Here is a 25,622-nt window from a genome sequence, read left to right as displayed (position 1 = left end):
AGTATAAAAAAGAGGGAAACGATCTCCGGAAAACGCAGGAATGTGATCTCCGGTGGCCTAAACGACGTCTTCTTCGGGGCCTAACCTGCCTCTCTCTCTCTCTCTCTCTCTCTCTCTCTCTCTCTCTCTCTCTCTAGTTCTCCTTTATGCAGGTAGAAATGGAAATTGAAACCATCTGGTACGACTCGGAATATTGCCAATCAAATTTGGAAGGAAAACGATTCACATGTGTTTAGTCGGGTTGGGAGGATTCGTCCCGGTTAAGTATGGCTTGGATCCAATAAGCCATAAGCAGTTTGCGGACCTCTAACAAGTAGGGATGTCAACCCCCAACTGCTCCACACACCTGGTTCAATGGGATGACCATAAAGGCTTTCAAGTTGAACAAGGTCGAGAGTTCAAAACCCGCAGTATTCGTGTTTTGCAACAATACTCAATTTGGAAACTATCCCCGATGGGCACGGATGAGTACTCGTATGTATGGAATGTTTGAACCACAATAGTGGTTTCTCTATATCCATATTAAATCCAAAAGGAGACTAACAGGGAAGTCAATCGATCATATCCAAGTTTGAGTCTGAACTGGATCCAAATCCAATAGATTATCTGACTAAATTATGTATAAAATATATGCAATGGCTAATTTAACTCCAATTTGCTACCACTTATTTCCTATCTAATTATGCTAGATTTGGTAAGGTCCAATAGCGTTAATCGCCCATATCCAACCCGAGTCTAACCAGTTTATTTCCCTACTTTTTTTAATACAAGTTTATTTCCCTACTTATAAAGAAGTGATAAATGATTATGTAAACAAGTCAAATATTGATTTAAGTATATATATTAATGATTCCAACCTAATTGGTTTATCCTATCCGGACTCAAAATCGAATTCAAATATGGATCGAAAAAGCTATTACTGAATTCAGGTCTGATAAACTTATTGGATACAATTTACGTGTATTAACTTTGGACGTTAACAGAAGTCAGATTCATTTGCAAAAATGTGAAACTAAATCCAACTCATTTTGCTAATTGGATCTGGAATTGTATATCAGATCAAGATATGTAATTGGTTGTTGGATATCTGAACTAAAGTCAATCTATTTGACACCCATACTTAGGATCTTGGATTATACTTGAATGTTCTGATAAAGATCAAAATTCAGTGTCATGACCCTTATATTTATTTTAGTTTGTTCCGTTCTTGGACATTCATATCGCTATGGTTGCCATAATTAAGTTCAAAGGAACATCAAAATGGGGTTTTCTTACTTGCACCCCGTGCATAGTCATCTAGTGGCTCCCCGAGAATCGAGTTGTGTAAGACCTTCATATAGCCACTGGTGAATGTGAAGTTTTGATTGGTGTGCCTTGGTGAGTGGAGGGGGATGACATCGAGGTGATAAGCCAAAGCTATTGTAGCCTTCTCGATGCACTCCAAATATTTGGTGCTCTCTTGGCGTTGCCAAAAATGTGCCAATGAGCTTCTTTGATCTTCTATAAATAAAGGGGTTGTAGTATATCCATGATGCTAACTTTGCTCTGATACCAATCGGTTGTACCTTAAAAAAATTCGATGGCTCGTGCGAGATGAACCGACATGAGGATTGAAAAAAGGTCTGGTCAAATATCCAGGGCTTGTGGCGGATGGGTACTCTAACTTGAGCCTGACAGACCCGAATGGATCGAACTTGCAATATTTTGTCTTGAGACTTAGGGTTTGGGTGTCCTAAGGTCGGTGCCTTGATTGACACGGTGAGGGAGAGACCGCAAGTTCCTCGTTGTGGAAAACGAGGATATATGGGTTAAGAGGGGTTAAATCATTAATCAGGTAGGTGTAATTTGGGCTTGATGAGTGGTTCGGGTATGGAACAAATTCCAAAACTTATAAAATTTGGACTAGAGGTCCTAGGGACGTGTGAAGTAGTCTGATATTGGTGTTGGACAATGGGTTAGGTTGTTGGATCTCCTGGGATGCCGATGTTATGGTAAAAAAAGGATTCTTGATCCATATCCAGTGTCTAGAATCTAAATGCCACCTCCATAGTTGCAAGGGGGTGGATCAACAATGCGTGGGTCCCAAAGTGATTTCATGGCAATTGAGGTGACTTCTCTAATTAAACAAAGACTAATTGTTCTTAGTCCCTGACAAGAAGAGGAGAAGCCAGATATGTTACATCATCTTGAGGCAAGATAATTAGCATAGAGATCCCACATGGGGGGGGGGGATTTAGAGTCTTACGGGACGTCTCCCCTAGAAGTTCATTAGTTGCTGTTAATTAAGGGCCTTTAATTAGTTCAATTAATTGGTATTGCATTCTTAATATAGTAGGAGTCATAGATTTGTTCAGTTAAATATTTTATGAATTTTATGAGGTTCGTGAAGTGTTCATGTGAAAGTCCTGGTTATTGAGATGTTGTGACCTTCAGATGGTGTACATATGTATCATGCGAACATCAACAAATTCACTTATGTGAAGGGTAAAATTGTTATGAAAAAGTAAAAATAAATTTTTTTTTGGACATGAGCAGGGTTACGACAATTTGTGAGACATTTCCCAAGCTGTGATATCTTATAAGGATAGTACAATCATTTTTTGTATATAAAAATATGAGGCAATCAAAAACACCTGCATAGCGCCGACTGATTCAAGAAGAGAGTTTGTCCTTTTGAGAAGTTTGCATCTCAATATTGAATAAGCCAATAGATATCTATAGTGACAGTGTGACTTTTTTTTTTGTTCCAATAGGTAAGGGAGGGAGGTAGGTAGAGCCCTTGTGGGTGCACTATGAGAAAATTATAAAATGCTAGTATTCAGGGAAACTCCTATGTGTTTTTGCTTCTAATGCAAACGTTATAACAAAATGCCAAATATAAAAACATATTCAGATCTTAATATTAGCAAAAAACAATAGATGACTAGGGCTGGTAAACGAGCCAAACCAACCGAACAACGCATGTTTGGGCTATGCTCGTTTACCAATGGATTGAGCTCGTCGCTTGGCTTGTCTCAGAATGAGATGAGCTGAACACGAGCTGCTCGTGTAAAAAACATTTCGTATTTTTTATAACCTGAACAAACCATAACCAGCATGATGACCTGATCGCACTAAATTAGTCAGCCATACCTATGGTCATCGGGTCGGTGGTGTAAAACATTTCATGTTATTTATACAAGGAATGCATATATTATGTATTATTAATTTTATATTATACTTGAAATACATATTATATATAGAAGTATATTTTTTATCTATACAATCTCTCCCAAGAAGAACCAAACAGCTTGTATTCGACCTTGACTCATTTAATGAGTTCCTAATAAGCCGAATCACCAGCTGCTCGGTCGGTTTCCAATGTCACATCTCTCTCTCTCTCATTTTCTCAAGAAACGAAAATATAAAAGCCTTCTGTTTAAGAATGTGTTCATTGCCAACCTCAAGATCCCACAGATTCAAGAAAAAAATGCAGCTTTCCCTTTTTCTTTCAAATAAAAAAGTGCAGAATCTTGCATAAACGAATAAGCATGCATCACGCACGCTTACGTAAATTGAAAATAAACGAAAAAGCATCTCCAAGCATTTGTGTCTCGTGGAGACTTGTCATTTTAGTTTCCATCTAAGTTTTAATAAATAGAACATTATCATGTGTGATTGTGTCACAGAAATGGCATGTCCCTAGGGAGGGTGTTGTGTGTTCTCCCCCGAAGTCAAATTTGCGTGTTTCGGTGTGTACAGAGGAATATCTGGGGACCCATGATAATTCATATGTATGACAATTTTATAATAAAATTGCATATAAAAAAGGTAAATATGCATTTGACAAAAATGTCTTTCCATAAAATAAATATCTGTTTAATGGAAATGTTCTTCCGTAAATAACTTTGCATATTCTCATGACTCTTATCATTGCCTGAGTTGGAGCCCATCGGGTCCTTCAAGGGGATAGTGCCTTAGTTGAAGTTTGTGAAGCATATTCTCAAGAGTGCACCATTGTTAGAGTCTTTAAGAATTAGCCTCAGTGAGAGGAAAATGGTGCAGTGGGCTGCCATTATTAATGAGCTTGTTTGCTTGGAGCGGATGTATCTTCAATTGCACATAGAATCGCTTTGCAAAAAGAAATGAACTCGACGATGAACGTTCTGGATCACCCTTTGACAACGCATCATCTGTTGTAACAGGAACTCCCTTTGACGATGCACCCTTTGTCGTTGTATGCTGTTGTCGAAGCACCCTTTGTCGTCGTCTGCTACAGCCAGAGCACCCTTTATTGTCGTATGCTGTCGTCAGAGTACCCTTTGCTATCATCTATTACTGCCAGAGCACCCTTTGTCATCGTCTGCTCATGAGAAATAGTTGAACTACTAGAGGAATCAGTATTATGTGTATTGTTCATCATAATACCAGGATGCAAGCATCGAACTAAGTAGACAAAGAATAGTGATTTACAAAAGAGATAATGGTGGTAGTGTCAAACTGAGTAGACAGAGACCAAAGATTTATAAAAAGATCAGTTTAGAGAGTAACAATTTATAGTATAAATAAAATCAAAGAGTAGTGATTTACAGTAAAAATCATATCAAAGAGTAGCGATTTACAATAGAAATCAGACCAGAGAGTAGCGATTTTCAGTAAAAATCAAATAAGAGGGTAGTGATTTATAATAGAAATGAGATCAAAGAGTAGTGATTTACAGAAAAAATCAGATCAGAGAGTAGCGATTTATAATAAAAATCATATTCGAGAGTAACGATTTACAGTAGAAATCAGATCAGAGAGTAGTGATTTACAATGAAAATCAGATCAGAGAGCAGCGATTTACAGTAGAAATCAGATCAGAGAGTAGCGATTTATAGTAAAAATCAGACCGAAGAGTAACAATTTACAATAAAAATCAGATCAAAGAGTAGCGATTTACAGTAGAAATTAAATCAGAGAGTAGCGATTTACAATATAAATCAGACCATAGAGTAGCGATTTATAATGAAAATCAAATTAGCGAGTAGCGATTTACAGTAGAAATCAAATCAAAGAGTAACGATTTACAATAGAAATCAGATCAGAGAGTAGCGATTTACAGTATAAATCAAATCAGAGAGTAGCGATTTACAGTGAAAATCAGATCACAGAGTATTGATTTACAGTAGAAATCATATTAGAGAGTAGCGATTTACAGTAAAAATCAGATAAAAAATAACAATTTACAGCAAAAATCATAGCAGAGAGTAGCGATTTACACTAGAAATCAGATAAGAGAGTAGCAATTTACAATAAAAATCAGATCAGAGAGTAGCGATTTACAATAGAAACTAGTTCAGAAATTAGTGATTTATAGTAAAAATTAAATTAGATAGTAACGATTTATAGTAAAAATCAGGTCAGAGAGTAGCGATTTACAGTAAAAATCAGATTAAAGAGTAGCAATTTATAGTAGAAATGAGATCAGAGAGTAGTGATTTTCAATAAAAATCAGATTAGAGAGTAATAATTTACAGTAGAAATCAGACCAGAGAACAACGACTTACAACATAAATCAGATAAGAGAGTAGCGATTTACAGTAGAAATCAAATCAGAGAATAACGATTTACAGTGAAAATCAGATCAGCGAGTAACAATTTACAGTAGGGATGGCAATGGACCGAGGGAAGTCGAGGCCCTACCCCGTTTGGACCAGGGATGAAGGGTATGAAACAAGGGTGGAGGCGGAGACGAAGGTTAAAATCCATCCCCGTTCGGGGATAGAGGCGGGGATGGACGTACACTTTTCCCCGCCTCGCTCCGTCCGTGCCTTATCCCCGCCCGACCCATCCCCGTCACTTTTCCCCTCAATATCCCGCCCCGACTCATCCCCGTTTGAACTGAGGATGGAGGACATCAGACGACGATGAAGGCAGGGGTGGAGGTTAAAATCCATCCCCGTCGGGCATGAAGGCGGGAACAAAAGTTTGAATCTTGAGACGATGCGGGGGTGAAGACCTTGTCCTCTGCCTCGCCCAACTCCCATCCTTAATTTATAGTAGAAATCAGATAAGAGAGTAGCGATTTACAGTAGAAATTAGATTAAAGAGTAACAATTTATAGTAAAAAACAAATAAGAGAATAATGATTTACAATAGAAATCCGACCAGAGAGTAACGATTTACAGTATAAATCATATAAGAGAGTAGCGATTTACAGTAGAAATTGCTGTTTTCTGATTTAATTTCTATTATAAATCGTTGCTCTCTCATCTGATTTTTACTGTAAATCGTTATTCTCTAATCTGATTTTTACTGTAAGTCGCTACTCTCTGGTCTTATTTCTACTGTAAATCGCTACTCTCTTATCTGATTTATACTATAAATTGCTACTCTTTGATCTGATTTGTACTGTAAATAGCTAGTATCTGATATGATTTTTACTGTAAATCATTACTCTCTGATCTGATCTCTTTTGTAAATCGATTTTCTCTTTCTACTCAGTTCGACGTTACTACCATTATCTCTTATGTAAATCACTGTTTTTTGTCTACTTAGTTTGACGCTTGCATCATGGTATCATGATGAATAATAGACAAAATGTTGATTCTTCTGGTAGTTCAATTATTTCTTTGTGAGCAAACAACGATAAAGGGTGCTCCGACGACAATAGACGATGATAAAGGGTACTCTAGCGACAATAGACAACGACAAAGGACGCTCCGACGACAACAAACGATGACAAATGGTGTATCGTCAAAGGGAGCTCCTGTTACAATAGATGGTGTGTTGTCAAATGGTGGTCCAAAATGTTTACAGTGAAATATTGCGAGGAGTGCCTGTTACAGAAAAGAAGTTTACTACTTAGGGCAAAAAATTAAGATCATCCTCCCTTTTATGGATGAAATAAATTTTTGTCCATTTTAGAATCATCGTTTCATGGCGAGAAAGGGTACTTAAGTCTTTGCAACTCTGATGCTAATTGATGCTGACACACACGATGATACAAGCCCCATGTGCTTACATATGTGGCGCTTATTCATACCTGCAAAGATGCACCTGCATGTTCGGGAGGGGGGGGCATATGACCTGCTTCAATGTCCCTATGACTTAGGCCGTCATCCGAACAATACGTATCAGCTTGTATCCTGGCAGTAATCAACATGCTTGGTTTTTCTTAATAAATATAAAAAATTCTTAAATTATTTTTTAAAATTATTTTATTAACTTTAACACGATGTTAACATCTGATTGACACGTAATATTTTTTAATTATTTTAGCCAAATTCAGAACGATTCACCTGAGTATCGGGCCGATTCACCTGAATCATTGGCCAAACAATATAAGGCCGGATACCGATACTGACAACATTGCTATCTACTATTCCTCAACAACAAAAAAAAGACAACTGTTGAAACCTTCTCTAGAACGGTTCCACACGAGATCCGAATGAAGCGGTGTGATAAAGAGGCGTTGTTTCGTCACCGTCAGCTGCTCATTCTAATCCTCACTCTCTCTCTCTACATCTCTATTAATCAGTCGGGTGAACAATGAACTCCTTCTTAGACTCCTCGTCTTATCATTTTGGCTTTATTTGTTCGGGATTTCATCAACGACCCACACACGCACGCTAGCAGTGGCGTAACTAGGATTCATGTAAAGGGGGGGGGGGGGCAAACATGGGTGTAGCAAAAATTTGTTTTTTTGTGTGATAGTCGGGGGCAGCGCCCCCAAAATAATTTTTTTAAGATAAAATAAAGAATGACTATAATTATTAATAAAAATCTATTTCATATGGACGAATCAAACTATTTGCTGCAGTCAGGGCTGAGCTAGGACTGGGCTGGGCTACAAAAATGGATAAAAATCTATTTCATATGGAATCAGGGTTGGGCTAGGGCTGGGCTTTAAAAAATATATTTTTTAAACTGTTTCGGGAGGCAGGTGCCCCCTCCCCCCTAGCTACGCCTTTGCACGCTAGCATCTCTTTCCCGTGCGCGCTTAGCGTGTGAGCTACTCCTCTCCTCATATTCCTCACTCTTTTATTTCCACTTTCATAAGCGTCTTGAATTCTTGGCTCAGAATGCATTGCTTGTGTACAGAGGCGTAGGTGGGGGGCGGGGGCAGGACTGGGCTGTAGCGAAGTCCAGCCTCCCGAAACAGTATATATATATATATATTTTTTTTAAATTCCAGCTCTAGCCCAACCCTGATTCTTTAGGAAATAGATTTTTATCCATTTTTGTAGCCCAACCCAGTCCTGACTGCAGAAAATAGTTTGATTTGTCCATATGAAATAGTTTTTTTATTAATAATTGCAGCCATTTTTTATTTTATCTAAAAAAAATTTTAGGGAGCGCTGCCCCTGACTATCACACCAAATATATATATTTTTTGCTACGCCACTGCTTGTGTATCGCAGTGTAGTTTCGAACTGAAAGGAGAGGAAAAGAGAAGATGGTGGTGTTCAACATCAGGAGGAAGGAAACAACCCCCTTCGATGGCCAGAAGCCTGGGACCTCCGGTCTCAGGAAGAAGGTAAAGCGACAGAGACGAATGCACCCGCTTTTCTATTTTCTCTTGATCTAATCCTCGTCCTTCTCTTTTTCCACGTTCACCGTGATCGTTTGTTCTTGGCCGAACCGTTTGTTATCCTTGACCTTGAGTGTGTGTTTCTTCAATTCACAGTCTCGGTAGAGATATATTGATGTTTCTTCCATAATATATATATATATATATATATATATATATATAGTCTGGAAAACCATGTTATCCTGATGAATTATCTGACGCGAAATGACGTGATCTGAGTACCTTTTGTAGTGTGTTGAGTGTTCGATCTGTACATTGGGCCGCCCTCTTTTCGGTTGACTTTTTCGATCGACCGAGCAGTTAAGACCCATTCGGATGGTTCTCTGGAAATCGATGATAATCACTTAATCGAATCTAACTAATAGTAGATCTAACGGAAAGCGACTACCACCTATGAACAAATCAAAATGCGGCATTTAGAAACTGTTTTGCCCACAGAGGAACTTAGCAACATCCGAGTTTTTTTTTTTTCGATTCGAACCATTGGAACGAGGAGGGTTTGCACGATACCATTAGGTTCAGTAAACCATTGATGCTAGGCTGCAGTGAATCTGTAGTCTTGATTCTGTTTGCTATATTATTGAGCACATGACCCCATCCCCTCTACTCCATGGAGTTACAGCAAAATGATTTCCCATTGGAGAGATGAGATTGTGTTCTGCTGGAACACCTTCTGCAGAAGCCTTATCTGTGGGGATGTTTCTCGGTGCAGGCGAACAGACATGTAAAGATTGTGTTTAACTAATGGCAGTAAACATCGGTAAGCCCCATATGTTTTCACTGGTTGCACGCACAATGTTGTTTTTCTCACTTCTTCCCATCATTTCCTTTAGGCAAAAAGCATTTGCGCTTATGCTTCTTTATGTGCATCCTACTTTCTAGTCAATATTTTTAATGCGCCTTTCTTCCCTTTCCAGGTGACGGTCTTTCAGCAGCCAAATTACTTGCAAAATTTTGTTCAAGCAACTTTTAATGCTCTTCCTGATGACAAAGTAAAAGGCAAGCTCTTGTTTTTTTTTGTCTCTTTTTCTTTTCTGTGCCTGACAATCATATTTCTGTTTCTCAGACAAAGAATATGCCCCCACTGTTTGCATTTTTAAGATCCATTTCATGTTTTCTCAAGTTGTTCAGCTTAAGAAGATTCCAGTTTCATATTTCCTGTTCTTCTAGAGAAATGTTTTGGAGCATAAATCATAATTATTGTTGGGTGTTTTCCCATCTACATGAAGTCAGCTTTATGAGTATGAAATCAATCCCAACCCAACGAAACAGAAATTGTGACTGTTCTAGTGTGTTACAGATTTTGTTTTATACTTTAAATGAATCTTTGTAGAATGTACGGTTCAACCCTGCCCACTGCATGTCAATTTTCTTGCTTCATATAGTTTTTTTTTGGCTTAATATCCTGTTTCTTCTATCCATATTCCATCCTTTTGTGGGCTATTTTCCATTTAATAAGACGTGTAAGGTGTGAGTTTGTAAATGTATTTGTTGGGTGGAGACTGGGAGATGCCTCCATGTGCATTTATTTTTGCCTATGTTAAGAGTCGGTTAGGTTATGATATGTGACTTGGGCATGAACATCTATGACCTGATTCATCAACTCTATTCTATTGCTCAAGGGTAAATGGTGTGCAAGCACATCCTGGACAATATATCTCTTAGCTGCAATATTGATCTAGTGAAAAATGAGCAAAGATACAGCAAATGATCCCTAGTTTCTTTAAGCGGTTGATACCTGTCATCTGACATCTGGTTACAAGATGAGGACGTGCATTTTTTGTGATTTCTTTGATCAATCTTCTTTCATATGATCTGCTTGTTTCCTTGGTGTTCTGTTGCTGTCCTGCAGATGCTATTTTTTTTGATGTGGAATGTAGGTGCCACGATTGTTGTCTCTGGTGATGGCCGTTACTTCTCAAAAGATGCCATTCAGGTAGTTTTGTTTATATTTTTCTTTGAGCTTGAACATTCTATTCATTGGCTGGTTACATCTTGCCTATTTGTTTTCTTTTTCTAGCATTAGGATCTAATAGACAAGTGCAACTTCCTTTAGGTGTCATTCATGAGCAAGAGGGAAAATGAAATGATTCATCTCCTCTGATTTATATTCTCAAAGTAGTTCCATGAATCTGCCTCCCCATGTCGTTCAATCAATACATATATTTATGTACATGTGTGTGTGTGTGTGTGTGTGTGTGTGTGTGTGTGTGTGTGTGTGTGTGTGTGTGTGTGTGTGTGTGTGTGTGTGTGTGTGTGTGTGTTTGGGGGGGGGGTTGCGTGCGAGAGAGAGAAGTATGAATAATTGTCACTCATTTGGTTTTGTTGATAGATTGATTCTATGTACCATGGGTACTTCAACATGTCCAACATGTCTGTGTTGATGCTTTTGCTCTCTCTCTCTCTCTATATATATGTTTATTTATTTGTTTGATAGGCAATCTGGGGCATAAGCCCCATGGGATTCGAAAACAACACCCTTGGTTATGAGTCATCTCTTAACTTATGACAGTTGGACCTAACCATCCAGCTATCTCTTTTGACCCTGCTTATAATATAATGTTGCATTTATCATTTATGTTTTATATTTTCTGCACTTTTTCTTCATTTTGTTACTGGACTTCTCTATCAGCATTGCATGTGCCTGTGTTGAATGTACACAACAGGGATGCACCTTCACACCCTTCTTTTTGAAAACAACCATGTCATACCCTTTCATAACCCAGCAGGTTGACTTGTTGGCTCCTCTGAGTTAACCTGAATCATTAATTTACTTTGTTAACTTAGTGCATGGACTCGAGAACCAGCAAAACCGAGTAAGACTTGGCCAAGTCTTACTCGGTTTGACTCGTTGAGTCAGACAAGGTTTCTCTCTCTCTCTCTCTCACTCTCTCTCTTTCTATACACACGAACACACACGTAATACATACATATATACAGAGATATTATACACACACACATCTCTCTCTCTCTCTCTATATATATATATACATATGGGCACTTCTATGGTGGTACTGTACCACTATAGCTTATGGTGGTACACACTTGATTTACATAGATCTAAACTCCAAAAGCAAAATCTAACCATTGGATCATGTTTAGTATATTCTATTTATTATTTTCATGTGTTAAAGTTGACTCAAATATGTTGTTTAATGCCATTTTTAAACCACCCTTTTTCATGAATTGTGAGTCGTTGATTTTCAGTCTCAAAAATGGAATCTTATGGTGTATCAATCATGATAAAACCTTCTTTTATACTAAAGAAATCATGCTAAACATATTTGTATGGTTAGATTTACCATTTGATGCCTAGTTCTATGCAAACAAGAGTATGTACCACCACATGGTATTATAGTACAAAACCACCATATATATATATATATATATATATATATATATATATATATATATATATATATATAGTATTGTGTAACTTCCAGACCATTTATTTCCTAGACCATCCCAAACCCCTTTAAAAAAATGCACTTGCATGTTTTTTTTGCTTAATCCAAACCTGTGGATATGTTTATCATTACTTATTCACTAAAACAATGCTTTGGATTGAATCAATTTAACAAAAATTCTTGAATTTTAGTTAATCAAGTTTTTGGTGTAATGGGAATTGTTATTTTTTTTTGAGCTAGAAACACTTCTAAACATGATTTTTTTTAAAAATAATACATATTTTCTACTAAATAAAGCATAGAGATCACATCTATGGGTTTAGAATCTTAGATTAAACAAAAACCATATGCAAGTATGTTTTTTTAAGGGGTCTGGGATGGTCTAGGAGATAAATGGTCTAAAAGCTACACATTACTATATATATATATAGTAGTGTGTAGCTTCCAAACCATTTATCTCCCAAATGGTCCCAGATCAACACACACACACACAACACACACACACACACACACATATATTAATGTGTAGCTTCCGGACCATTTATCTCCCAGACGGTCCCAAACCCCTTTAAGAAACTTACTTGCATGTTTTTTTTTCTTAATCCAAACCTGTGGATGGGTTTATCATTACTTATTCACTAAAAACCATGGTTTGGATCAAATCAGTTTAACAAGAATTCTTGAATTTTAGTTAATCAAGTTTTTGTTGTAATATGAACTGTTGATTTTTTTGTTGTTGAGCTAAAGCACTTCTAAACATGATTTTTTTAAACTAATACATGTTTTCTACTAAATAAAGCATAGAGATCACATCCATGGGTTTAGATTAAACAAAAAACACTTGTATGTTTTTTAAGGGGGTCTAGGACCATCTATAGCCATGTCCAACTATTTAGTTTTTCAAGACTTGCCGTGTCCAACACTTTGTACCTGTGTTTGACACTGACACCTGTGCCAGTGTCCAAGTAACATAGAGCAAAATATATATGATGTCATCTCATAGCATTGATTGAAATATTTAGCTTTTTATTTTATTTTAATATATAGTGATTGGTGATGTATTAGATACAATATTGCTTTAGTATTTATGATAACTCTAACATCATTCTGTGAATGGTGAGTTCATGTTGCAACATATGTATATCCTTTTAAAACTAAGGATTTTGAAGTATCATCAAATATGAAAGTTACACAACGGACTACTAGTTTTTCTTTGTTTGCTTTCATTGAGACACGATAATCATATGTTTTTGGTAAATGTTAAATGGATAATTACTTTACAAGTGTATTTTCTGGATTCTGACGTTCTTAATTAATCTTATTATGTTGGACTTGAACATCTTGTTTGCTTGATGTTTTTTATTTTTGCCTTGGTCTTCATAGTTATTCATGTCATACAATGTGCACTAGTTTAGTTGCTCAATTTCTTGTTACCAAGTGTAGGTTAGTTGTGGTTTAGCTTAATGTTATTTGACTTGTTTATTGATGTTAGAAGCATTTATGCTGTTAACAATACCCGAGCAAGTCTCAAGCCAGATGAGCAGTGTGACAGTGTCCCAAGTCACTGGGTTTTCAAGCATGGCCATGCCAGCCATAATCATGTTGTACCACATACCAGCATCTGTATGTATGTGGCTAAACCTCGGTAGTATTAGTCAATATGAGATTGTTCAACTCAGCAGTTTAAAAATGCTGCAGGTTTAGGTGTGAGGCATCTTAGCAATTTCAATTAATTGCATAGGATCATGTTCAAAACTGTAATTGCCTAACATGGGTTAAGGAGCACCTTGGTGACATGGATTATGAGGCACCAGTTGCTGGTACCTTTCTAGGAAGTGACAGATGATGCCAAAATTGTATAAGTATAACCATGAATATAATGGTATGATGGATATGCCCAGAACTCCATTTTTACCTAATTTTGATATGTCATCTTATTAGGCTGAGAGGTATAAAACTGAAAGCTTCTGCTTTCTGCAATGGTAAGAATGAGGTCATTTTGTTCTGCATTTTTTGATTCAGTCATTTATCTTGTCTCATCGTGATGACCAGAATTTTGCTCTTATTGCCACTGAATGACAATTTCCTTGTGAGCAAAAATGTAGAGATTGAGTGCCATGCATTTACTAATATGTTAGGTTGTGGTTGTTTCTTGACTGGTGCCCTTTCTTTCAAGATGTGCCTGATTTTTGGTAATCATGTAGCAACATTAGTTGTAGTTTGTCTTTTGTACATGATGTACTTTTATATATACCACTTACGATGCATATTGATTTCATTGAACATGTTTACCCACCTTAATATGAACATGATGGCCACGTTTGCTTGGCCTCAAATGAGAGTTGTTCTCTCACAATGGTGAGAGAATGGTTCTCCTTTGCCCCAATTCTCACATTCAAGCAAATGTGAGAAAACGAGGCATTGAGATTCAAAATCACATTAGGTGTCATTTTATGCACTTCTCATGTGATTTCAAATTAGATTGTCCACCCTGTGATTTGGAATCATATAATTTTGAAGCATTTGTCCAAGTATTTACGTGAATAATATAAAACACTATTTATATTCAAATTTCTCTTTGAGATGATGTTTATTTCCTTATCCAAGCCTCAAGTCATCAGCTGTGTATTCAAAGTTTTAAAACTTATGGTGTTCTATCAAAATGCAGATAATAATTAAAATGGCAGCTGCAAATGGTGTAAGACGTGTTTGGGTGGGGCAGAATGGGCTTCTCTCAACACCTGCAGTTTCAGCTGTAATACGCGAACGTGTTGGTCCAGATGTATGAAAATTGTTTCCGCTTAACATGCCTGTCATTTAGTTTCCATGATTCTTCAGTTATAAGTTTTCAACTATATTTTTGTAATTAAGTTTTGTATTTTAACCTGTGACATGGACACTTCACTAAGCATATGTGTCCTGTGTTGACACAACTACACTAAATACAACATCCAACATGCCATGAAAATTCATGGGCACAACTAGACCTGTGTCAAATGTGGTCAACCTTGTCCTTCATCTTTTTTTGAATGATATACGTCCTTTATTTGTAAAATGCTCACATTGTATTTGATGCAGTGAAGAATCGGCTGTCACAAGGTGCGTTATTTGATGCAGCGGGAGATCGGTTGTCGCGCTTCACTTAGGCGCTGACGATGAAGAGCACGACCCCACGGTCGTGCGATGGCAGGAAAGAAGTAACAATTGACGCCGTGAAATACACGGTGTTTGAATTTGATTCAAGGGATTTAACTAAAACAATGAAAGTAGAATGACTGGAAACAGAAAAAATAAAAACAAGCAAATGCTGTAAAAGAATGGCTGCTGCTGACAGAATGTAAAAAAAAAGGCTCTCAATACAATGTTCTCTGCTGCACGCAACCCTAGAGTGGCCTATTTAAAGGCTGCAAGTGGACCCGAGTCTTGAGTCTGGTCCTGGACTCGAGACGTCTTCAGTTTGGAGCTGGATCGGTGACGATTTGGGCTGTTCCTTGTCTGGAGTTCGGGTCTTCCCTTGTCTGGCGTAGGTACGCAAGGCCACGTCCCTGTGCCAATGCACCTTACCTACGATCGGATCCACCTCCTGGGTCCGATCGTCCACCTCCATTGGATCGGGTTCCCTGGCCCTGCCTTGGTCATGTGGTACAGACTCGATCCGGTCCTGCTCTGCATCATTCTCTCCTGGTTGGGAAGAAGTCAGCTCTGACGACTTGTTGTCTCCACAGTAAGCATATAGATCAGACACATTGAAGATAGGCGAAATGTGCCAATCTTCGAGCAGTTCAAGGAGGTAAGCATTCAGACCCAATCGTCGAAGAATCTTAAAATGACCATACTTCTTAGGACGCAACTTGCCATAAGTACCCACTGAAAAACGCTCGGGACACAAGTAAACCCATACTAACTGACCAACTTGAAACTGGACATCTCGACGACCTTGGTCTACGAAAGCTTTATAGGTTTCGTAGTTTTCAACAAGTTTGGTGTGGACCTGTCTGTGGATATCACGCATGTACTCAATGGCATCAAATGCGTCTGGGGCTGGGATACTGGACACAGGTGCTAGGTCTACTACATGGGTGCGTGACCGACCATAAACCACTTGAAAATGAGACTTGCCCGTGGACCAGTTGATGGAGCTGTTATATGCGAACTCGGCTTGAGGCAATACTAGGTCCCATGTTTTGACATTCTCTCCCACTAGACTCCTTAACAAGTTCCCTAGGGTGCGGTTCACAACTTCGGTTTGGCCATCGGTTTGTGGGTGGTAAGCACTATTGATCTGGAGTTTGGTTTTCAATAAGGTCTATAACGATTTCCAAAAATGGCTCATAAAATGTGTGTCACGATCTGAGGTGATCGTGTGAGGCAATCCATAAAAGCGGGCCACGTCTTTAAAATAGTATGAAGCTACTAACGAGGCGTTAGTGGTTCGCTTACACAAGACAAAAATATCCATTTTGGAAAATCGGTCAACCACAACTAAAATGGAATAAAAACGACGCGGGGTTCTAGGAAGACCCACAATAAAATCCATGGACACATGCTCCCAAGGTCGCTCAGGAATGGGCAACGGAGTATACAAACCACTATTCTGACGTCGACCTTTGGACACTTGACACACTCGACAACTTTGAACAAACTTAACATCTTTGTGCATTTTGGGCCAAAAGTAGCGTTCATCTAATAGAGCGAACGTCTTATCATGTCCAAAAACGCCCGACTAGTCCCCCTTCATGTAACTCAGAAATCAATTGGAGTCTAAGAGAGAAAACAAACACACATAACTTATTACCTCAAAAAAGGTGACCGTTATGTATACTAAACCGTGGGTCAATTGTGCTATCAGGGGAGAGGCACCTTTCCCCGACTTGCTGGAAATCAGGGTCCGTCGGGTACAACTCCTTGCACTACTCGAACCCAATGACTTGCACTAACATAGTCATCAAACAACTATTCTTCCTGCTAAGTGCATCAGCTACCTTTTTAGAGTACCTGATTGATGGCGAATAGTGAATGTGTATCTTGCAAGAAACTGACCCACTTGGCATGACGAGCACTCAACTTCTTTTGACTATTCAAATACTTCAACGCCTCATAATACGTGTACAAGACAAACTCCTTATAAATGAGATAATGCCTCCGATAATGAAAGGGCTTGTACCATGGCATAAAACTCAACATCATAAGTGGAGTACTGTCACCTGGCTTGAGTCAACTTTTCACTAAAGAAAGCAATGGGTCTGCGGTTCTGACTCAAGACTGCACCAATTCTCACTTTAGAGGCATCACTCTCAACTTCAAAGACTGCGCTAAAATCAGGAAGGGCTAAGACGGGGGCACCAATCATTTTCTCTTTGATGAGCGTGAAGGCCTTTCTCGCGGCAGACGTCCAATGGAAACTAGTCCCCTTTAGGCACTCTGTGATAGGGGCCATGAGGGTGCTGAAGTTTCTCACAAAACGACGGTAGAAAGTGGCTAACCCGTGGAAACTACGGATCTCTCCTATAGTCTTTGGGGTAGGCCATTCTACAATCGCACGGACCTTGGCGGGATCTGCCTTAACTCTATCAGACGATACAATAAAACCCCAAAATACGTCACTTGACGTCATAAACTCACATTTCTTGGCATTGATATACAACTTTTCCTTCCTTAAAATCTCTAAGACCTGACACAAATGACTCAAATGATCAGACAACGACGAGCTATAAATCAAAATATCATCAAAATACACAATGACAAACTTCTCCATACAAGGACGCAACACTTGGGTCATCATATTCATGAAAGTACTCAAGGCATTTGATAACCCAAATGGCATGACTAACCACTCATACAATCCATCACGTGTTTTGAATGCCGTCTTCCACTCATCCCCCTCCCAAATACGGATTTGGTGGTACCCACTTTTTAAATCAATTTTGGAGAAAATAGATGCACCAACCAACATATCAAACATATCATCCAAACGAGGAATGGGAAAACGGTATTTGACAGTGATGCGATTGATCGCTCTATTGTCGACACACATGCGCATGAACCCATCTTTCTTAGGAGTGAGCAGGGCGAGCACTGCGCAATGGCTCACACTCTCACGAATAAAACCCTTTTGCACTAACTCTTGAACCTGCCTCAACAACTCGGCATGCTTGGATGGGTTCATGCGATACGCGTGGAGGTTAGGTAAACTCGACCTCGGGATAAAATCGATGGCATGCTGTACCACCCTCATCGAAGGTAGACCATCGGGAAGGTCGTCTGGCATAATATCACAAAATTCCTCAATAAGGGGCGTAATGTCCGCGGGAACGGGCAACGACGTACTCGTAGTCGGCTTAGCCACCAGGGCATAACAATAACCATCCTCTTTACAATGGCTCAAGAAAGTCCGGCAGGATAGGCCCGCGAGCCGAGGAACTCGCTCAGGCTTATCCACAGTGGAAAAACCAATCTCCTTGATAGGGAGAAGGATTATTTTATGACCCTTAAAAATAAATGAATACGTGTTCCTACGGCCATCATGAATGGTCTTGCGATCAAACTGCCAATGACGTCCCAAAAGAATGTGACACGCACTCATAGGGACTACATCACACTACACCTCATCGTGGTAATGCTCCCCCATGGAAAACCAAACTAGACAATGCTGGGTGATAAGAACCTCGCTTCCTCTTTTGAACCATGCCATCTTGTACGGTTGGGACAATTTTTTCGTTTTCAGGTTCAAGGTGGACACGACACTCTCGGACACCATATTCTCACACGCCCCAGTATCAATTATAACATCACATGCATGCCCCTCGCAATTGCACCGGATTCTAAAAATGTTATTCTGCAACCATTTTGCAGGGGTCGACTTTCGGGGTGTGGTCAAAACATGACAGATAGATAACAAATTTTCGACGTTCCCGTCGAACTCTACGACTTCCCTCTCGTCATCCTCTCCAACCAATGACTCACCCTCACTCTCACTATCAGACGCTGACTCAACAATACCCTCGATGAAATAGGCATTCTTGCTCACGGTGGGGCACTTGGGCGCCATATGTCCCAACTCCTGACACCTAAAACAACAGATGGTAGACTTACTAGGCTTGACCTTGGATCTGGTATGGTATGCGGGTCCTGACTGGTCGGGTTTGCTAGGGTCTACTCGAGGGGTGAACTTTAAGTCTTCTTTTCAAGGGGAGCTCGCTCTCCTAGTTGGGAAACTCGACTTGGGTCGACTGGACTGGTCACTGCGGGAGACTCTATAATCCAGCCTTTTCGATTTTTCCTCCACATTCATGGCATAACTGCTTGCCTGATCTAATGACTCGACTGTGACACAACTGAAATCGTCAAAAATAGCAGGACAGAGACCAGAAATATACCTTGTGACTTGCTGGTGGGTAGTCTCCTCGATCTGCACTCGTAGGGATAGACCAGAGTTACCAGAAACGCCTAAGTAAAAGGGGAAGCGCGAAACGTCGCGCTTCCGAAGCGTGAGGGGAAGCGTCCCCCTTTTTTGGGAAGCGCGCTTCCCTTTTATAGGAAGCACATTTCCCTTTTATGGGAAACGCACTTCCCATTTATGGGAAGCGCACTTCCCCCACGTTTCCCCCACACTTCTCCCTCTCTTCCCCATTTTTTTCATTTTTTTCGCTTTCCCCTCGCTTCCGGTTCGCTTCCTAGGTCGCTTCCGGTTCGCTTTCTAGGTCGCTTCCGAGACGGTTCAGAATTTTCTTGTAAGTGGTCCCCCGCTTCCTAAAATTTTGAAAGTGCCTTGCTTCCCGCTCCCGCTTCCCGTATCGCTTCCCGCTTCCCGTATCGCTTCCCGCTCCCGCTTCCTTGACTGGTAACTCTGGGATAGATGATGGAACTCAGCAGTGTACTCCGCTACAGTACGGGTGCCTTGACGCAGGGTCAAGTACTCCTTGTAGACTCTCTCAGCATGGTCTGACAGCACGAACTTAGATTGCATCAACCTTTGCATCTACTCCCATGTCTGTATGCGCTCTAGTCCCTGCCGCTCCCTCGACCTCTGCAGCTCAACCTACCATGTCTGCGCTAGGCCCCTCAACAGGGTGGACGCTAGAGAGACACGACGATGTTCAGCTACAATGTGGAAGTCGAATGAAAAACTGTACGACATAGGCCCAATCGAAGAACTGCTCTGCATCGAATCGTCCTGCGAACTCCGGAAGGTCTAGCTTCACCCCGTAGGTGGAGGGATGCTCTGGTGCTCTCTGTTGACGAGTCTCCACCATTCCTGTAGGATACTCGTGTCAGAAATATCAGCCTGCAGATGTTAGAGATATCAGCCTGCAGATGTTAGAGAAATATTAGAAATAAAGAACGAGAAGAGAGAGAGAGGAATACTCGGCGCAATAGGGTTTTCCCTTTTCACTTGATATTTATAAGTAGTACAATACACTTTACACAGGTAATAAGAACTAATTACAAACATGCCACCGCTTGATCTCGAGGTGGATCGTGGGTCGGGTCAGATCCACGATCCAAACTAACAGCCTCCCTCAAGTTGAGTATGGTCTTTGATCATGTTCAACTTGTCTTTGAGTGCCCAAAACTGATGAGTGAATGATCCTTTGGTAAAAATGTCAGCAACTTGCATATCTGACCTAACATATGCGGGTTCAATTTCTTTTTCTTCCACCTTTTGTTTAACAAAGTGTTGATCGATTTCGATATGCTTCGTGCGACAATGAAGAATGGGATTGAAGGCAATATTAATAACACTCTGATTATCACAAAGAAGCATAGAGGACGAGATTGGTTCTTGTAATTCTTGCAGTAGGTGTCTCACCCACGTAACATCAGCTGTTCCTGCTGCCATTGCACGATACTCGACTTCAGTACTAGATCGCGCCACTGCCTTTTGCTTCTTGCTACTCCATGTTACAACATTATTGCCGATAAGGATGCAATACCCTGAAACTGATCTGCGCTCATCAGGATCACCAGCCCAATCCGCATCTGTGTAGGTGAATAGTCGATGTCCTGACGTATAATCTGTGTCTTTGTTATACATCAAACCATCTCCAATCGTACCCTTTAAATACCGAAGGATTCTTTTTACCGCTTCCATATATGCATCTGTAGGAGCATGCATAAACTGAGAAGCCTGATTGACAGAGTATGCTATGTCAGGCCTAGTGAATGTTAAGTATTGTAACATCCCTACAACTCGACGATACAAAGTAGGATCATGATAAGTGGTGCCTTCTTTAGCACTTAACTTATGATTTAGAAGACAAGGTGTGCTAATTGGTTTACAATTCTCCCCCGTAGCGAGGAGAATATCAATAGTGTACTTATGTTGGCTCAATGTAATAGTCTCATGTCGACTATCAACTTCCACACCCAAAAAATATCGCAAGGAACCCAAGTCTTTCATCTTGAATTTAGCCATCAGCATAGACTTAACCCAAGATATGTGATCCTCATCACTCCCGGTAATAATGATATCATCAACATATATAAGCACCCAAACAATAGCTGAACCACTTTTGAAGATGAACAATGAATGGTCTAGAACACTTTTATTAAAACCATGATGCTGAATCTCTGTGGAAAAACTTTCAAACCAAGATCGAGAAGCTTGTTTTAATCCGTAAAGAGAACGTCGAAGTTTACATACCCAATTTGATGAATCATGCATGCTATATCCAGTTGGCTGCTCCATGTAAACTTCTTCCTTTAGTTCACCATGCAGAAAAACATTTTTAACATCAAGTTGACTGAGTGACCATCCATGTTGTAATGCCAACGCAATGACAATCCTGACTGTGCCCAGTTTTACTACTGGGCTGAATGTTTCATCGTAATCCTGCCCATATTGCTGTGTGAAGCCTCGTGCAACCAGGCGAGCCTTATAGCGCTCAACACTGCCATCCGGTTTGTGCTTGATCTTGTACACCCATTTGGATCCTACAACATTCTTGTTATATGACCTTGGCACAATTTCCCATGTGTTGCATTCATGCAATGCCTCCATTTCCTCATTCATCGCCTCTACCCAGGCACGAGAATTTACAGCATCATGAAAGGAGGAAGGTTCTGTTTCTTTGGACACTCTGGTTAGAAATGTTTGAAAATCCAAAGAGAAATTGTTATAACTTACCCAACGATCTATAGGATGTCTAACCCAAGTGGAATGTCGTAGGGGAGTCTCAGCATTGACTGGGTGAGTTCTACGTGAATAAACAAGACCAGAAAAACGTGAGGATGTTGTTGTAGGAGGAATGTCTTCCATATGTGGTTCCACATCAAAAGTATAGGGTTCATTGTCTGTCAATAAAGATGAATCCTCATGAGGCAACGAGTCATATAAAAGTGAGTCACTGAGCCAAGGATCATAACTGTCCTGTGTATCTGTGGAAGATGAACCCAGAGTGTCAAAATTTTCATCATCAAAAACAATATTTCTGGATATCCGAATTTTGCCTGTATGAGGATCATAACACCTGTATCCCTTATAGTCATCTGCATACCCAAGGAACTTGCACTGTATAGCTCTGTCTTGAAACTTATTTCTCAATGAATGATCAATATGAACATAACATACGCAACCAAAAGGATGTAGTTCTTCATATGATGGATGACAATTACAAAGAACAAAATACGGAGAATTATCTTCAAGGATGGTCATGGGCAACCTGTTGATAACGTAAACAGCTGTGTGGAAAGCCTCGGTCCAAAGGGAAAAAGGGATGCCCACAATATGCATCATGCTCAAGGCTGTTTCAACAATATGCCTGTGCTTTCTCTTAGCAACTCCATTTTGTTGAGGGGTATGAGGGCAAGAAATGTTACGTGTAATGCCATGCTCTTTCAAATATTCACTAAAATCATGGGATATGTATTCTCCCCCCATCACACTGGAAATATACAACATTGGTATTGAATTGGTTTTGGACTAGTGCGTGAAACGGTTTGAACAAATTGAAAACTTCATGTTTGTTTTTCATGAAGTAAATCCAACTAAAACGAGTGTAAGAATCAATAAAGAGTACATAGTATCGAGATCCAGAAAGAGAAGCAGTGGGCGCAGGACCCCAAACATCTGAGCATATAATTTCAAAAGGCTTTGATGCTCTTTTATTGATACTATGAAAAGGAAGTACATGACTTTTGCATGAATGACAACTTGGACATTTTGACTCTAAACTGACTGCGGGTATTAGACCTTTAGCAGATAACTTGTCAAGAAAGACTTGACTACAATGACCCAAACGAAGATGCCATAAGTTTGGCTTATTAAGTTTCAAGACTCTAGATGAAGAACTATGATCTGTGGATCGACTCAAAAATGTTGGAAAAGAAGGAGCTGAAGAAGCCACGGCTACGGAAGACGACGTCTTCAAAGGCACATGAGATTCTTCAAAGACGTACATGTTCCCGCGCCGTTCACCTTTAACGAGCGTCTTCTTGGTGTGAAGATCCTTAAGATAAACAGAAGAAGGAGTAAATTCAACGGAAGAATTTGTTTCATCAACTAATTTAGACACAGATAGAATATTCTTTTGAATAACAGGTGTGAGTAAGACATTTGACAAGGGTAATTGAGATTCAGGCAAAGAAATGGAGACATTTCCAGTGTAAGAGATGGGGTGGTGAGATCCATCTCCTATGACTATAGTGCCATTTCCAGTGTAAGGAGTCAAGTGGGTAAATTTACCTGCATCAGAAGTAACGTGTGCTGCTGCCCCTGAATCAATATACCATATACCTTCCTCATTTTGGCGTAAGTTCATCTGATTGAAAGTAGTCATAAGGATATTCTGTACGTCCTGTGGAAGAACCTGTCCCTGAGGAGTACGGGCAAACTGATGAGTGACCTTCTGCCCTGGCCTACTATCTGGCCTCCCTGATTTGTTCCGGTTCCGAGGATTATACCAGCAGTTTGCTTTAACATGTCCCCGTTTGTTACATAGAAAACAAGTAGGAACACGTCCTCCTCGTGGTACACTGCTTGAACCAATACCTCCTCCTCCTGGTGTAGGCAGTAATCCTCCTCTGTTCATAGATGTTCCATTGGGGCGAGAGGGAGTAAATGAAACTCCTGTTTGAATAGGCGTATGTGTCATCATCACAGGATGAGCATCCTCTGACGCGTGTTCCTGATTTAAACTGACCTCATATTGCAAAAGCTTAGATTGAAGATCATCAAAACATGGAAGGACTGAGACAACCTGGAGTGCCGTGCAGAACATGCGATATTCAGGTCCAAGACTACCTAATACTTGTTGTACCATATCCTTATCTGATACAGGACTTCCAATGGCAGCTAACTGATCTGTAATCACTCTGACATCCCCCATAAACTCTGTAATGGATTTTTTTTCTTTTCGCATGGATTGGAACTTTCACTTGAGTTGCAAAGCCCGAGATTCGGAAACCTGAGAAAAAGAATGAGCTAGTCCATTCCACAACTCGGCAGCGGATTGGTCATCAAAGATAGTTTGTAAAACACGATCAGAAAGTGTGGAGGTTATGTAAGCGACTAATGTCTGATCTCGTTGTACCCATATGTCATAGGCTGGATTGGTGCTTCGAAGTTGACTCACCTTCCTGTCTTCACCTCTGCATGATATGTGTAGGTGGGGCGGGCGATCGTCCATCTAGATTCCCATAAAGACCATGACTGCGAATAAAAGGCACAATTTGGCGTTTCCAAAGCAAATAGTTATCATGTGATAACTTGTGGGTCATGAGGTGAGTAAGAAAACTAGGGTTCAATTTGGAATCCATAGATTTTATGAAGAATGAGAGAACAAAACTGTATTTAACAATGTATTAATAGAAGAAGAACAACAATACTGTGTGTGCTGAAAATGATATCAGCAACACATTGCACAGAAATATAATGACGTGTAATCCAGAAATTAATCTTCACACACACACGTTAAAAAAATTTTTAATGCTGCATAACGTGTGAACCAGGCCAGGAATAGCAATGCTGTGTACACAGAGAAACAACAATGCTGTGTGCACAGAAAAACAACAATGCTGTGTAACGTGTGAGCCAGAAAAAGGATTTGAAAAGAGAAGAAATCGAAATAGAAATAAGGATGCGCAAATTGAAGAAAGAGAAGAAATAACGTGTGAAATCAGATTAGGGAAAAAGGAGAAACTGAAGAAATCTGATTAGGGAAAAAAAGGAGAAAAGAAATAACGTGTGAAATCAGATTAGGGAAAAAGGAGAAACTGAAGAAATAGGGATACATGATTTAGAGAAACAGAGAAAAGATCAGAAAAGGGATAGAGAAAGCCTACGTCCTTTCACGCACTGGTCCTTATAGGCCTTCCAGATGATCGATTTCTGCGCCTGTGCTCTGATACCATGTCAGAAATATCAGCCTGCAGATGTTAGAGATAACAGCCTGCAGATGTTAGAGAAATATCAGAAATAAAGAACGAGAAGAGAGAGAGAGGAATAGTCGGCGCAATAGGGTTTTCCCTTTTCACTTGATATTTATAAGTGGTACAATACACTTTACACAGGTAATAAGAACTAATTACAAACATGCCACCACTGGATCTCGAGGTGGATCGTGGGTCGGGTCGGATCCACGATCCAAACTAACAACTCGTTCCAGAATGTGTCATCATCCAACACTACTTCATCACCATCTTTACGGTACTGCTCACCTGAA

At 39.8% G+C, this 25,622-nt stretch overlaps 1 protein-coding gene across 2 annotated transcripts in view; it reads left to right on the top strand.

The window, feature by feature from the left end:
* The first annotated feature begins 8,368 nt into the window (after window positions 1-8,368).
* LOC149841046 (phosphoglucomutase, cytoplasmic 2) overlaps window positions 8,369-25,622 on the top strand; it is a 69,157-nt gene continuing 51,903 nt past the window's right edge. Inside the window, exons 1-4 of one of the 2 annotated variants that reach the window (XM_090003552.1) lie at window positions 8,369-8,500; window positions 9,472-9,553; window positions 10,435-10,490; window positions 14,630-14,743. In XM_090003552.1, coding sequence (XP_089859678.1) covers window positions 8,420-8,500; window positions 9,472-9,553; window positions 10,435-10,490; window positions 14,630-14,743 — 333 coding nt within the window. In that variant the 5' untranslated portion in view covers window positions 8,369-8,419. The remainder of the gene's footprint in view (window positions 8,501-9,471; window positions 9,554-10,434; window positions 10,491-14,629; window positions 14,744-25,622) is intronic. The other variant, XR_016431425.1, reaches the window with a different exon arrangement.

The sequence above is a fragment of the Nuphar pumila genome, chromosome 4, assembly GCF_984573655.1.
Source record: "Nuphar pumila chromosome 4, dmNupPumi1.hap1.1, whole genome shotgun sequence".
In the NCBI taxonomy this organism is placed as follows: Eukaryota; Viridiplantae; Streptophyta; class Magnoliopsida; order Nymphaeales; family Nymphaeaceae; genus Nuphar; species Nuphar pumila.
Note: the sequence above shows the minus strand (reverse complement) of the source record. Positions and strands in the feature narration are given on the sequence as shown.